The 15,222-nt window shown below is 41.0% G+C and overlaps 1 protein-coding gene across 4 annotated transcripts in view; it reads left to right on the forward strand.

Moving 5' to 3' along the window:
• Window positions 1-15,222, forward strand: part of LOC149863589 (serine/threonine-protein kinase TNNI3K) — a 212,003-nt gene that overhangs the window by 179,653 nt on the left and 17,128 nt on the right. For 3 of the 4 annotated variants that reach the window (XM_090046885.1, XM_090046881.1, XM_090046883.1), the window contains 2 exons: window positions 1,261-1,320; window positions 3,072-3,241. In XM_090046885.1, the coding sequence (XP_089903011.1) occupies window positions 1,261-1,320; window positions 3,072-3,241 (230 nt within the window). The remainder of the gene's footprint in view (window positions 1-1,260; window positions 1,321-3,071; window positions 3,242-15,222) is intronic. The other variant, XM_090046882.1, reaches the window with a different exon arrangement.

A 15,222-nucleotide genomic window follows, 5' to 3' on the forward strand; every position in this document is an offset into this window, starting at 1 on the left:
CATGCATAACCTCACAATCAGGTTCTGGAGCATCCAGAGAAGGGCCCTCTCAGTGCTCCTGAGACAAATCTAAGACGACAAGAGTCTTTGAGAAAACCCATTTCTGCTTCTACAACAGATTCCATGTAGAGACAGGGTATTTGGAAGAACTTAACCTGTTCTACCTATGCAAAAAATTGAGTCAGGTGAAAAATATTTAATAAAGTTTTAATATTGAGTCTCCAATTTGTGAGATCTGCATGACTATAACAAAACTGCACTAGCTCAGCACTCTCACTGCTAGCAACCAGTTGGAGTGTGTAACAGAACTCTGTGATGGGAATGCATTCTACAGGAGATCTCACAGTACGTAAAACAGCAGCCTCTTAGCATGGGATAGCTACAGCCCTTTTAATATTCTTCTTCTTCAGTCACTGATACTAATAAAATCACTTTTTTCTCATATGGTACTTCTACTAAATTGGTATTAGTTCCCAAGCCTATGGCACTGATCACATTTTTCTTGATTAGTCATTATCCTTCTCATATTTTGCAGGAAAGAAACAGCTATTTAAGCCTACAAATTGTCTTTTTTTTCATTATTTCAGCAAGGTTAAGGTTTAGAGACAAATCCTGAAACCTTGCTTATGTGTGCTGAATTACTGTGACTGCTCATGTGAGTTACAGCTACATAGACTTACCCTAAAATTCTTAAAAGATACAGTTGTGTGCATGTCAGGTGACCATTTTTAAGGCAATTTTTGTTGAGAGAAATTGAGACCATATATGAATCAAGGGAGGGAAAAAGTTGCTGCCAATCCACGTATTGATCAGGGAGCTGACCCCAAGCACTTTCTGGCCAGGAGTTTAAAAAGTCCTCTCCTGAAGTGTATATCTGATAAGATACACACTGGGAAGTCCTATAAGAATCATAAGTGCTGGAATTGATGTTTCCGTTAGAAGGTCATATTACAAGCTCAACTTGCAATTATTATAGTACCTATAAGCATACTCATGACAATGGTAAGGATTATAGAAGAAAGAGAATTGGAGAGAATCCGTTATCAGTCCTCCTTTTGTACAGTTTAAATGAGAAGTATATTGGCATATATGGATGAGCTGGATTATCTATATATCGTATCAACTTCCCTTGCCAAGTTTTTTTTCAAATGCAGATATCCACATTTTAAAAACTAAAATTTCTTTTCTCAGCTGATCCTCTATTTAAAGCACAAAATGTGCTTTCCCCCCTTTCTTTCCCCTCTCTCTTTGTTTTTACAGGGAAGACCAGAATTTTCTGAAGTAGTCACCAAGCTAGAAGAATGTCTTTGCAATATCGAGGTAAAGATATGACTTCCTGCCAACTGCAGGAAGCACCAAATAGCTGTGTGATATGTGATTGCAAGTTGGAGTGCAGCAGGATTGGAAGCAAACAGTTGTTTTGTAACAGAAACTTGGGTCTGTTGAGTGGATTCATCGACTTGTAAACTGACCCATTACATTTTAAGATGATACAAGTAACAATAGCCTGTAGGTGCCATAAGACGCAGATGCCTGAAGGCCGGCCCAACACAACACACTGCCATGAACACTGGATATTGGGTCTCAGAAATGGTAACACTGCAGAGAGAGAGAGAGACAGTGCTGAGAGACAGGGACTACAATATAATCTTTTGCAGTCATTTCTCCCCTTGATCAAACCAGGGTCTGCTTAGCTAGAAAGGATAATCAGCCTGGCATGAATCTTTGGGAAGGGAATTAAGAGAAAACATGCACCGAAGAAAACAAAACTAACTTCCTGCCTGGCTTTGAGGCTAATAACCAGCTAGATCTATTAGCATTCACACTGTTGAAGATAAGTGATCGAATAGAAAGTACGCTTAATTCAGGATTTCAGTTCCTGGAATGATCTTTGCTATTTGTGTGGCTGTATGTGTATGGGCGAGTTCTGAAAACTCTCCTCTTCTTTTTAAATGTATTACTGTTCTTGAGCTTAAGGGTCACAGCAGACACCCATAATCTATTACATTTCTTCATGGTCTGACTGCAGCAGGTTGCTTTATGTGTAGGTGGAAGCTTTTAAGTTTAAAAAAAATGTGAAGCACTATATCACATGTAACCACGCTCTCTCATGGGAGACCTGACTTCTGTGATACATAGGCAGCAGTGCATGCAGGATGAAATCTGGGGCAGGAGCTTACATTCCAGAAAAAAAAGGGAGCTAGCTAGGGAGTTAGTCTTAAGCTTCACTGTGTCCATGGCAAAGCCTTGTTTAGGAAGTTTTAAGGAGCAAAATCTGTAGAGAGTTGTTAAGTACAGCAGGCAACAAAGGCTGACATTTGAGGTAATAAGATTTTTTTTTTCTTTTTATTTTCCACTTTCTCTCTTCTGCTTCCCCCTCACTCAGCAAATCACCTTGGTTCATTCTGAATCCTTTAAATGCCTCCTAATACTATGTAAGAGCATAGGGCTAGACAGGAGATCCTAGGTCACTGAGTCCAGACTTTTGCTATCACAGGAAGTCAGGTCACAATCTTTATATTTACATGTACATATATTTCACTTGCTTACCCTGACACTCTGCAGCCCTGCCATTCTGGGTTGCTACGGAGAGATTCACAGATTAGAATGCCTGAAGGAACCAATATAATCATCTAGCATGACCTCCCATATAACACAGGCCAGAGAATTTCACCCAGTAATTCCTGCCATGGAGGGAATTTATTCTTCTCTACTATAGAAGTGAACATGATCAAACCCAATAACTCATAGCTGAACTAGAGCATATCTTTTAGAAAGACATCCAATCTCAATTTAAGGACTCCAAGTGATGATGAATTTGCCACTTCTGTTGGCAAGTGGGATGCAGCTCTTTTCTCCTGCTGATTGAAGTCAGAAGGCTTCTTTTTTTTTTTCCAACCACAGATGTAAAGGAAAGATGGGGCACAAATATTAATGAGAAAGAGGAAAATAAAAATAATCCAGGACTGCAGCAGAAATCTTGGGCTCTTTCACATGTGCTCAGTCCTATGGAGCCTCTAAATCTTGGAAAAGTTCATGAGGAAATATTAACAGTGCCCTTTTTAATGCAGCTGATGTCTCCAGCCTCCAGCAACAGCAGTGGCTCTCTCTCTCCTTCCTCTTCTTCCGACTGTCTTGTGGCACGAGGCGGCCCTGGCCGCAGTCATGTTGCAGCTTTACGTAGCCGCTTTGAGTTGGAATATGCCTTGAATGCAAGAGCTTATGCTGTTTGGTCACAAAGGTAAGTGTCTGTCATTTTTGGGTGGGTGAGATCTTGATCTGGGACAGCATTAGGAGAGTCTGTCCCAGGAGAGAGCCATCTCCTTCCTCACTTAAAAGCTTCCTAGAGCAGGGATTGTTTTTCTTGACTATTTTGATGGACCTAATATGTAGCGGGTGCTAACCTAATTGAATAATATCAGTGTGCTTCATTGACTTATGACTAACATTGCTGTTGTGGCAGGGTTTGAAAAGCATTTCAGACTCCTCTCTAGTCATCCAGTCCCATCCCAACATGATGCATCTAAGGCAGGGGCAGGCAATTATTTTGGAAGGAGGGCCGCTTACTGAGTTTTGGCAAGCCATCAAGGGCCACATGACAGGCAGTCAGGGGCAGATAAATATTTTCTAAAAGTTTTTAGGGGCCCTATGGGCTGGATAGAACGGCCTGTGGGCCGCATTTTGCCCACCCCTGTTCTAAGGTGTTTAAAATGTTGTGAGTGGCATCTTGTTGTTTAGGCCCCAGTGAGTGCTTTAGTAGTGTAGACTCCCAGTTTTGAAAAAACAAAGACAATAAGAACACCTGTAAGGGTATTTAATCAAACTCCTGTACTGCCAAACTCCAAACACAGCAGCATAGTTTTATTCTGCGACAGTCCCCACTGAGGCGGATTGGTACAAGTGCTCAGTTTGTAAGTGTAGCCTGAGTACACCCAGGGGTGTGCCCTGTCTTCCAGTGACTCTTCCAGTGACTCACCTTATTAGCAGAAATTAAAGCCCTCCATAAATTTGTGGAGAAAAATTTTTTGCTGACTTAACGGCAATTATGGTTTATTTACTGTGCCAGCATGAGAAAGAGGTGGGCATGATGTCCTTGTTAGAAGGAACTAGGGGAAAAAGAGACAGAAAGTTCATGCAGAAATAGGCAGATAGAGATACATTTTATGGAAGAGCATTAATCTCAGAATGATTTATTACCGTATACTCCTAAACTCTCTTTCCCCCTTCCCTTATCTGGAGTATGTAGCTTTTATCTTGAGCAATGTCTGAGCCCCGTTTACTCACAGTGTCATTTTGCAAGTTCTGAAAATGGCATGACCTATTGCTAACAATACTAGGACAAATATTTACATGTTTAATAAATGTGGATTTTCTGGATATAAAGTATGTCCCACTTCCTGTCCTGAAGAGCTTGCAGTCTAGACAAACAGAAGTAAAGTATTGGGATAGCAGTAGGAAGGCTACAATATTAGGCAATGTGATTGAGTAGATATAGTTTATCATTTTATTTGCTAGTTCTGGACTCTATTCATCATAGAATCATAGAAAATTAATGTTGGAAGGGACCTCAGGAACTCAACTCGTCCAACCCCCTGCTTAAAGCGGGACCATTTCCAACTAGTTCATGCCAGCCAAAGCTTTCTCTAGCCAAGTCCTGAAAACCTCCAAGGATGGAGCTTCCACCACCTCTCTGGGTAACCTATTCAAGTGTTTTACTACCCTCCTATTGAGACAATTCTTCCTAATATCCAACCTAAACTTTCCTTGCTGCAACTTGAGACCATTGCTCCTTGTTCTGTCATCTGCCACCACTGAGAACAGCCTAGCTCCATCCTCTCTCCAACCTCTCTTCAAGTAGTTAAAGGCTGCTATTAAATCCCCTCTCAGTCTTCTCTTCTCCAAACTAAGTAAGCCCAGTTCCCTCAGCCTCTCCTCACAAGTTGTGTGCCCCAGCCTCAAATCGGCTGGACTATCTCCAATTTGTCCACATCCTTTCTGCAGTGGGGGGGGCCATAACTGGACATAGTACTCCAGATGTGGCCTCACCAGTGCTGAAGAGGGGAATAATCACTTCCCTTGACCTACTGGCAACCCACCTACCAATGTAGCCCAGCATGCTGTTAGCCTTCCTGGCAACAAGGGCACACTGCTGGCTCATATTGAGCTTATTGCCCACTGTAACCCCCAGGTCCTTGTCAGCCCCCAGCCAGTCAGCCCCCAGACTGTATGGCTTGTTCTGCCCTAAGTGCAGGACTTTGTACTTGTCCTTGCTGAACCTCATGAGATTTCTTTTGGCCAGTCCTCCAATTTATCTAGGTCACTCTGTTGCTGTTGTCATTATTTAACTTTGATCTAAAAGTGCAATGTGAGATAAGGCATGAGGGCAAAAATTACTGGGTGACAATGGGGTACTGCTATTAGGTACTGTGGCCAGCGATAGACTGTGACTTTTACTTCCACCACAAGATAGTAACAAACCCCCTTAGGAGCCCATTTGGATTCTGGTCCACAATTTGTTGCATCTTGCCACCCGTACAGCCCTAGAATTTGTAGCCGTGGGAATTTGTAGCTGCTGTAAAATACACCTTAGCATCTCCTCCCCAGAGGAAGCAGGAAGCAGGGAGGGTATTTTGCCTCAGAGATGTATATCTATGTTACAAGGTCTTGTGGAAATGCTCCTGGGAGTTGGTCTGATCCTTTGTTCAGGGCTCTGCCTAGAGTCACCGTCTTGTCCTAGATACTAGAAATACTGGATGAAATTCTTTGCTCCCTGAACTAACAGCAACACTCCCTGCCAGGGAGCCAGGATGTCACCTACCAGGATGTAGAAGGACGTGCCATATTTGACATGAGGAGGAAAAGGAAAAATGTAAAGACGGGTGCTACTTTGTGTGTTCCGCTTCCTTAGAAAAGGAAAGCCATTTGCAATATTGTCTGTGGCTGGGTGAGATCTGTGTTCTCTATGTCACTGTAACATTACAGTTCATATCTGAAGTAGTCTGGACTACCACTTGGGAGACCTGAGTTTGAGGGCAAATTTAACAATTTCCTGTCTCGATCTCATGGGAACTGAAAGCACTGCAGAAATGAAATGACACTTCTAATCCCTGCTAGGAGAGACAGTTATGCTTTACTCTCTAGCACCACCCAGCCATCAAAAACAGTAATGGCAGAGAAAGGACAGCACTTGTTCATTTTGCCCTTGGGGCTCCTCAGGGGAGAGAAGGGCTGTTGATGTAAAGGGTTAAAATACTAGCCTGGAATAAAAGAGCAAATAAAATACAGTTCGCTGTCGATGAATGCCTCAGATGGAGAGAGAATGTGCCCCACCTGCACACTCCTGTGCACACATTTTTAATATGGAAGGATGCTGAGGCCTTCCATATTAAAAATATAAATCAAAGCAGAAATACTCATCTGGTGAAATAAAATATCTGATGTAAAATGCATTGCTGTTGCCAGATGCCATTCAAAAGGGAAGCAGAGATAGGGGTGAGGGTCAGGAGAAAGAGAGACAGGCCCTGCGTTAGCTCTTCTACTAAAAAGGACCAGATTTTGCTGCTGAGTGTAATAGATTTGCATGAAAAGAATGAGAGAATGACATATTTAGGTTACTGTGTAGACACCCAGAAAGAGAGAGAGTGAAGCCGCTACTGCAACAGTTCCTCTTCTCATGTAATTTAATGTTCTCAGTATGACATCTGAGCTCGTTAGCTCCCTGAAATGGGTTCCTCTGTAACCCAAAGGGTTACTTAAATGGGCTTTTTTCCCCCTCAAATTCTCTGTAATACAAATTTTAAAAATCCAGCTCTATTAATAGAACCTAGAAAGATTCACCCAGAGGCAAAGTGAAAAATAAAATGAGAACGGTTTCTGCAGTTTCAGTAATTTTTCAATTATACAACATACTGAGATGATTAATGACTTGACTTTCTAATGACAATAGTTTCTTAGGGTATTAATTTTTGAGAAAGTGTAAATTTGGCAAGTGAGCAGGGCACTGTGGTTTTGGCACATTCAGTTGGAATATTTCTGCACCTCTTCTACTTTTATCGGTTCTGACCACTTCCTATCCTCTGAAAAAGTGTTCAGCATGCAACTCTGGATTGCAGAAAAGACAATTCATCTAATGAAATCTCTCTGTACCGTACATGGAGTTAAACAGGCATGACACTGAAGTTATTTGCTTGTTTCTTGCCTTGTAACTTTAGTGTTTGTGTTTAGTGAGTCTCTCCCCTACATGGCAACTGTTACTATGTGTGAAGTAATAAGAGGCGGGTCACGGTGTCCTCATAATGAACTGGGTGCAATAGCAATGCATTCTAATTGCCTGTCTAATGAGACCGCTTAACATATCAACCATCACAGTTTAGAAGCTTTAATTGTAGATTTTCTACTTCTTTGCACTTTTAGCACCTCCAATATAGTCCAAGGGTAAATTTGCAAAAGAAAACCCTTACTTGCTCCAAGCAGCTTCCAGACACAAAGCAGTTGACATAAGCTGAAATGATTGTGTGCCTCATTTTCTTTATTGTTTGTATTGTGAGGCTAACATGCTGGTAGACTTGGTTAGAAACTGTGCTGTAAATGCATTCAAAATCACACTGTAGTCCACCTCTGATGGTAAAAGGTATCTCTGTAGATTATGATGTAGCCCAGGATGTTGTAAAAGAATTCCTTATTAATTGTGGATAAGGGAACCATACCAGAAACCTGCCACCAACAGCTTGGAATGAAATGGGTAGCTGGCACCATTCAATATCTTGCTTGATTACTGCTCTTGAAATGGTTTCTATAAGAGCAGTTCAATCTGCAACACAGGCTGGAACCTAGCAGGGGATGCAATATGTGCAAGAGTAACTTCCTCCCACAAAGAACTTAGCACATGTTGGCTGCAGCAAGACTTCATATCTCTCCCCCAGTGCTCCTTATAATTTATGCTGAATTTACAGCACAGCAGAGCCGAAAAGGCCGAAACAGAAGGCCCAAAAGGCTTAATGTGCTTGGTGATGAACATGCCCATTTCTACATATCCTCATTCCAAATACCTCCTACTGTAAGCCCTCCATTCTGCCAAGGGGTTGCACAGTCAGAGCCCTGTGTCTACATGGAGCTGCCTAGTAGTAACACGTGACTAATACAAAAATGTCTCTGTAAAAGTGCTGGTGGGGCTCTGCACTGTTACAGATGTCTTTCAAGGATTGGGGCCTAAAAAAAGCAACCGTGCCACCTGCATACCTTAGATTTCTTTTCACATCCGGAGCAGTTTTCAAGGACTACAGAGGACCCACAGGATGAGTTGTTCTGCTTGTAATATCTCAGCACAGATTTGGAAAGAAAACATGATCTCTCCAGAAAGCACTGTGCAAACCCAAAAACATTTTAACTGATTTCCTCTAGCAAGAAGACTCCCTGATAGTGTTAATCATCCGTTCCCTCCAGGATAAGGAACAGATGCTTTATCACCCATATATTTTCTGTCTGTCTCACACTACCAGACTTTTTCCAAGCTGTCCACCTGGGTTAAGGACCAGCACTGAGTCTTTTGTTAGACAGTTACTGTCTTACAAAAAAGAGGTTGAGGGGGTGGGAGAGAGAAAAGTCAAGCTTAGCATTCTTCTCCCTAAACTCTCTCAGGAAAAGGCCTTACATTTGTTATCAAGAGAGAGGTCTTCTTTTCAAGCGTTTCCTCTGCTTTCTTCAAGCTGCCTTTTTTTTGGTCTGAACAGATTTGCCATTAGAAGAGACTGCTAAGCAGTTTGTTACAGATGTTCTGGGTTATTTTTGTTAGACTCTTTCATCCAGCTGACAGCAAAGTGCCTGAATGAACAGGACTTGGAGTTCGAGATTTGCTTTTGGAGCCTACTGGTAATTTAGGGTCATGGTGCAGTCTACTGCAGCCATTCACGTGGCTGCTGTTTGTAGCATAGTTCTCCCAACCACAGATGACTTCCCAGCTGCCATTCTGTTTTTCTAAACCTTTTAAAAATCATAAGATTTTCAGGATTGCTTGAAGGTGCATTGCAGTACAGCCAAGTCAGGCATTTCCCTGTGTGAGGAAATCCTCAGATGACCAGAGCTACCATAATGGTTCCTGCGTCACTCTTATTCCTGCCCCCAGCCTTGATCCCTGAGGAAGGGAAAGGGGTTAGTAGCCTTGTATGAATCACAGTTTGGGAAGGCTAGAAGATCTGGTCCCATATCATTAGACTAATGTTTCAGTATTAAGTCAATGTGTTTTACAGGATTCATATAGCATATAGTTTTCTCTGACACCTGCTAGATCTGCAAATTGGTCACACGCAGGCTCTCCGTGTACTGCATTCCTTGCAGATGCATGTGTGCCTTTCTTTCTATTTTTTTTTTTTTACCATCAATTTTGGCATCTGCTGTGCTTGTCAAAGATGGCCCAAATTACTATAATCTTCCACCCAAAGGCAGGGTGGTGGTGGTGTTAATTAAAATGTAATATCAATATTTACCTATTATACAAAAGCAAGCACAGAAGACAGCCAGGTGAGAGAGAGGGTGGGAGTGTGGCCATTTTATAGGATCAGTGGTTCATGGAGAGGTTGGTGATGTCTTCGTTTCCTGGAAGACATGAAGTGAGTTTTATATGCATCAGGTAGGAGCCTATTCCAGGCATAAAGGTTGGCATAAAAAGAGGAACAGAGAGGGAAAATGGGTAAAAGGGGCAAATATTCAACTGAGCAGGAAAGCGGGGCACAGAGCAATAAGCAGAGTATAGAGCAGGCAGACAAAAAGCATGGGTGAAACAGTAGTGTTGTGAGTATATTAGTTTGCTCCTTTGTTGGGCATTTTCTGTCTCATTCCTGTGGTGGATGCTGGCCTCTGGCTTCCTCCAGTCACGATAAAGGCCACTCCATACCTCAGCAAGCCATGGCACTATTAAAAGGCTGCATCTGTCAGTCCCCAGAGCAAAGTATTTTGTTTCTCTAGCACACACATCTTAGAGCAGCTAGGAAAGCAAGGGCCCCAAGACCCTTCCTAAACCTCAAGACAAGAATAATATTTGCATTCAGACTGGAAATGCAGACAAGCTCTAAGCAAACCCAAACCAGGCAGCCTGTATCCTGCCACTGGCTCTGGTGTTAAACATTTCACATTCCTGTCACTTGGACAAGTGATTGAGTCGCCCTTTCTGTTTCATGGCGTCATGTTTCATAGGTTGAAAAGCTAGATTGATGAGCTTTGCCGGAGAAAAATATTTGAAGAGTAAGTGAAGCTGATGACACGTTACTTTACAGTTTAGTGGAATTCAGCAAATCTAATTCTATTATCCTGTCAAAGTTTCACAAAGAGAAGACCCAAAAGCACATTTTTAGAGAATCCTTAATAGAAGCCAGAAGCCATGAATACATCTGCTAAGTTCAGATATGTCTGGTAGTGACAGACCTTTGTTTTGTTATATGCCATGAGATAAATAATATCCCCAATGACTAATTAAGTTTAAATAAAGTTCTGTTGAGTAATGTCTCTTCTGCTTGCACTCTGAAAAGCGTCAGAGTCCTGGAACCATGGCTAATATTTTCAATCCAAAGACTTCTCAAGGTTTATGTAAGCATATTCACTGAAGGCAGACCGAATGAAAAAAAGCTGCTGCTTAAAGCACAGAACTCAAATGTAGTTTTTATGGTGCATTTAAAGCCAACAGCCCTTGTTTATTCTCCCAACTGAGTAGCGGATGTGGTCTGATAGAGGTAGGCTCACTGTCATGGCCAAAACAGTTCAAAACCAGTTTGGTAAATTCTGTATGTTTGCAGAACGTGCCTACGCTCAGCTGCAGTGCTTGAAAATAGGAGAGGGAATGATAATTTGCTGGGTTGTCACCCTGGCTGGCTTATATAATATACACATATGCACCAGTGCAGGGAGACCATTTACAGTCCATTTTTTGTTTTTCCCAGAGTGATATCTGGGTAGGTGAAATTTCACCAAATCTGTAACAGGAATTTACATCTTGTTTTGCACTGAAACAGTTTGTCAGTCTCATTTTATTTTACTATAAATAGGGCTTCTCTCTGCCTGGGCACAATGTAGGCTGTATATGGCCTCCTTCCCACATAAGTGACAGGAAGAAGACACAAATCAACTATTACAGTGTACTCTACTTATATACCTGCTATGTATAGGTGTATAAGTACATAATTCACTTGAATATATAACTTTTTGCCAGTGCCATTTTGTTGTCTATTGTAAAAACATGTTATCTCTGTATTTGTTAAACCACCAAAATATACAGCATCTTTCAGCCCTACCCTCTATGTTGTAATTTAATTATACTCCATTTTATTACAGACTAAGGATAATGGTCTACTTTCTAACTAATTGTACTCATTTTAACTATGCCAGAATCAGAGAAGCAGTTTCAGGACTCCTAACAATCATAGTAGAGATGAGATCTTTTATTAGACCAACAAGATTTTTGCAAAAAAAAAAAAATCTTTAATTGCAAACTTTTAGGCACAAACACCCTTCATCAGGCATTTAAAAAAAGATTGTAAAAGTTCTTCTGGGTAGAAACCTGAGACACTGCCCCTGCCTTTTTTTCAAGGTAATTTGCACCATCACAGAACCTCACATAGAGGTAAGGGACTCCATACAGCTATGAACTGACTGCTCAGAGGAGTTTTCCATCTATTGACTCCTCTGAAATCCTATGAAATACGAACTTTCATTTCTATCCGGGAGAACTTTTACAATCTTTTCCGCAATGCCTGATGAAGGGTGTTTGTGCCTGAAAGCTTGCAATTAAAGAATTTTTGTTGCAAAAATCTTGTTGGTCTAATAAAAGATATCATCTCTACTACAAGTCTTGATTGCTTGTTCCTCCGGACTAATATGGATACAACCTGGATATATACAAGCTAAGAGCTGGCATATGCTATGGGGTCCACTGAGTTTAAGAAGTATAAGAGCCGTTGCTGTAGCATAGTCTGGAGAGATTTTACTTACTTATTTAATTAATATGATGCCTTTCCCAACAAAACCTTGGGGTAATGTACACTCCCCTCTGCTGGAGCTATTTCACTTTGTATAAATAAAGATTCTTTGGAGCACAGTCCCAGACTTTCCTTTCCCACCTCCCAGATGAGGACTCTTAGCCACTAGGCTATTCTGTAAAATGGGCACCATTTTACAGCAAGCCAAAGTCACTTTTCCAGCTACCTTTTGAGCAAGGCCTGATCTGGTAGGCATGCCTCGAGAGTGCCTGTGGATTGGGCCATGCAGGTGAGACAGAGGGCAGAATCCTGCTGGGGCCCAAGCAGCCTCAGGGCTTGGGCGGTTCTGCTTTTCCTTGTGAGCAGAAACTTAGGCCTCACTGGAAACAATCAGCTGCTGATCAGGAAAGCTGAGGATCAGAGGAAGATTTCAGCTGAAATTTACACCAGTTTTAACCGTTCTGCTTTTTTCATTCCCTAGTGTTGCATACATCAGTGACAGATAAAGTTGCTCAGGCAACTTTTCCTCCCCATTCCCAACTGTCTTTTTCTCCCCATTCCTTCCACACAGGGGTCCTTTCGCTGTGCTGTTTGTCATGTACCTAAAAGAGTGCTGCCAGGTAAGCTTTAGATGAACAGTAAGAAACTACCCACAAACACTAGGCAGGAGACTCGAGAGCTTTGAGGTGTTTGTGCACCAGCAGGGATGCTACTTTACTGCAGCTCTGCTCCAAAGGTGTCCTCCTGCACTTGCTCAGAGGAAGACTCCAAAAGAGACAGACATTTCAAACACAAATAAATAAAAGAAGCGTGTTCCTATGGGAACCTTTGGCATATTAGATTACCTGTTCCCCAGCTAGGGTTTCCTTTCTGTTTAGCATCTCATAGAGAATCTTTGGCTTACAGGTACACTCTCAGAGCTGTGCAGCAAAGCAAGAATTTTTTTTCCTTGGCTTACTGAAGACCATCCTGGAGATTTGCCTCCTAGTATGGATCCATTTATAAAGCAACCTTGCAGCCTAAACAGCAGAGTAACTACCCTTTCTGCTTCTCAAGCAAATAGTTTAAAACATTTTTGTAAAATCTTTTGTATGCCTGCCCTCGTGTAGCTACATATGCCCAAATTCTATCATGATGAAGATAAAGGAAAAATAATCAGGTGACAATAGTCCTTGCCCATTGTTTAACATCCCATGCTACATGTGAGTGAATAATTGATCAAAGGTAATTTAAGACCTTCTAGTTTGTGTGTTTTAACAAACAGTCCTGCAGGGAATTAACAATCTGTCCTCTATTTTATTGGGGGTGGTATTAAATATTCTTCAAGTTGAGGGAATATTTGCTGGAACAGAGCTTGCTGTGTTCCAGCAAGCTCTCTCCATGAATGTTTTACTTCCGTTGTTGATGGGGGTATTTCCCAACAGGGATCTTCTAAACAAGAAGCAGCAAAGCTTCTACACAATTTCTAAGTCTGCAGAGTAGAAGAGCTAGAGATACTATGAACTGTGAGCTAATTACATCAGGTATAGTTGCGTTTGGTCTATTTTTGTATGTACAAATCAGAAAGGTTTACATATTCTAGCCATTTGTTTCTGTAACAAGATAATTCTTTTGGAAGTACATTTTTTTTGTTAGTTGTGATTTATTTTGCATGTAAATTGGAATACTAGTTATATGAAGCACTACATATAATGGTATATAAACAGAGTATATCTGGGACAGGGGCTTGCCCTGAGGAATTTGAGTTTAGCTTTTGTCCATTACCTATGAACAAAGTTCTACTAATGTGTTCATAATCCAGAATCATTTGATGGATGTTTTCTGTGAACCTGTCAACTTATGGATTCCCCAAATACTATTCACCTTAAGTGAACCCTTTTCCAAAGCCCTAGAAATCAGTGGAAGGACTCCAATTTATCTTTGCATCAGGCCACTGTAGTTTCACTGTAAGAATAGCTATTCATAATAAAATCTTTACTGTCTGTGATTAGACTTAATGGTCAGTCTCGTTGCTATTGTGTCTGCTTTTTGGCTAGAGAATTTGTCAGCCCTGTAAAGTTTGGAGATTTCACAGTGATTGTCACCATTTCCCCGTTATCACAATGTCCCATAGCGTGTAGTAGAAAACAGCTGTCCCTAACACAGTTTTATTTTAAAACACACCTAGAGAAATTCTATCCTTGCTAGAGCATTCTATAGAATGTTTTAAGTAACCTATGGAAATGATATTAATCAATTAAATTCTGTGCTATTTAGCACAGGTTCTGTAGAATCATATATTTTCATAGTTATACAATTCTGTACGAGTTTTCCAAAGACTTATGTAATTGGCCATGCAAGCATTTCTTTCCATTTCCATGCATTTTCTCTTTCTATGCAAACAAATGTTCGCAAGTACATAGACCATAAGAAAGTGATCAGAAGCACCATGCAGATATTTGCATTTTTTATTCAAAGGTATATTTATGAATATAATTTTGCAGCATGCATCAGTCCTAAGAACCTATTACGAGTATCATTTTGAAAGACTGACAAAAACTAGTTACTCAGAGGAAGTGGTCTATTCTTGTTAGGCAGTTGTCTAATAAAAGTAATTTCTTGTACAATTTTTAGTGAAGAGTAAATACACAGGGATACAATTGCTGTGTTGTCATATGTGTGTCCACAGTACACAGAACACCCACAGATAAAGCAAGTAAGATAAAGAACCTGCTTTCATAAAGCATGTTAATGCATGCCCACAGGTACGGTATTCTTTCATTCCAAACCAAGCCATTGTTTCTAAGTCTATAGCCTCTATAGAACAGTACAAACACTAATGATCAGTGTTTTACACGTTGAAAGGATTTGCTAGTTTTAAATCTTTACATCCTTCCCAGACTGTCTCAGTAATAGAGCAACATAAGACTCCTTCAAAGAATTAGCAGGACCCAGCATGGAAACTTAGGTAAACAAAGATGACCTTTGATGTCTCTGCTTTCAGAAGAAAAAGCTGGGATGCCATAGTACGAGCTCAAACCAGTCCACTGCTTAGCAATGGACTTGTGCTTTACAGAGTCAGTACATTTCCCTGGGCCATAGCTTTAGAGTAGGTTGGAATTTTCAAAGGGGCCACAGGCAGCTAGGTGAATTTTAAAATTAATTAGGTACCTACCTCCTTTATGCTCCTTAAAAACTGTTGGTCCCGCCACTTTTAGTTGTGTAAACTGCAAGCCACTCATCCATTGTGTAGATCACACACACAAAAAACAAAGAAATG

Source organism: Crocodylus siamensis, chromosome 5 (genome assembly GCF_052110815.1).
Source record: "Crocodylus siamensis isolate JL-2025a chromosome 5, ASM5211081v1, whole genome shotgun sequence".
Lineage (NCBI taxonomy): Eukaryota > Metazoa > Chordata > Crocodylia > Crocodylidae > Crocodylus > Crocodylus siamensis.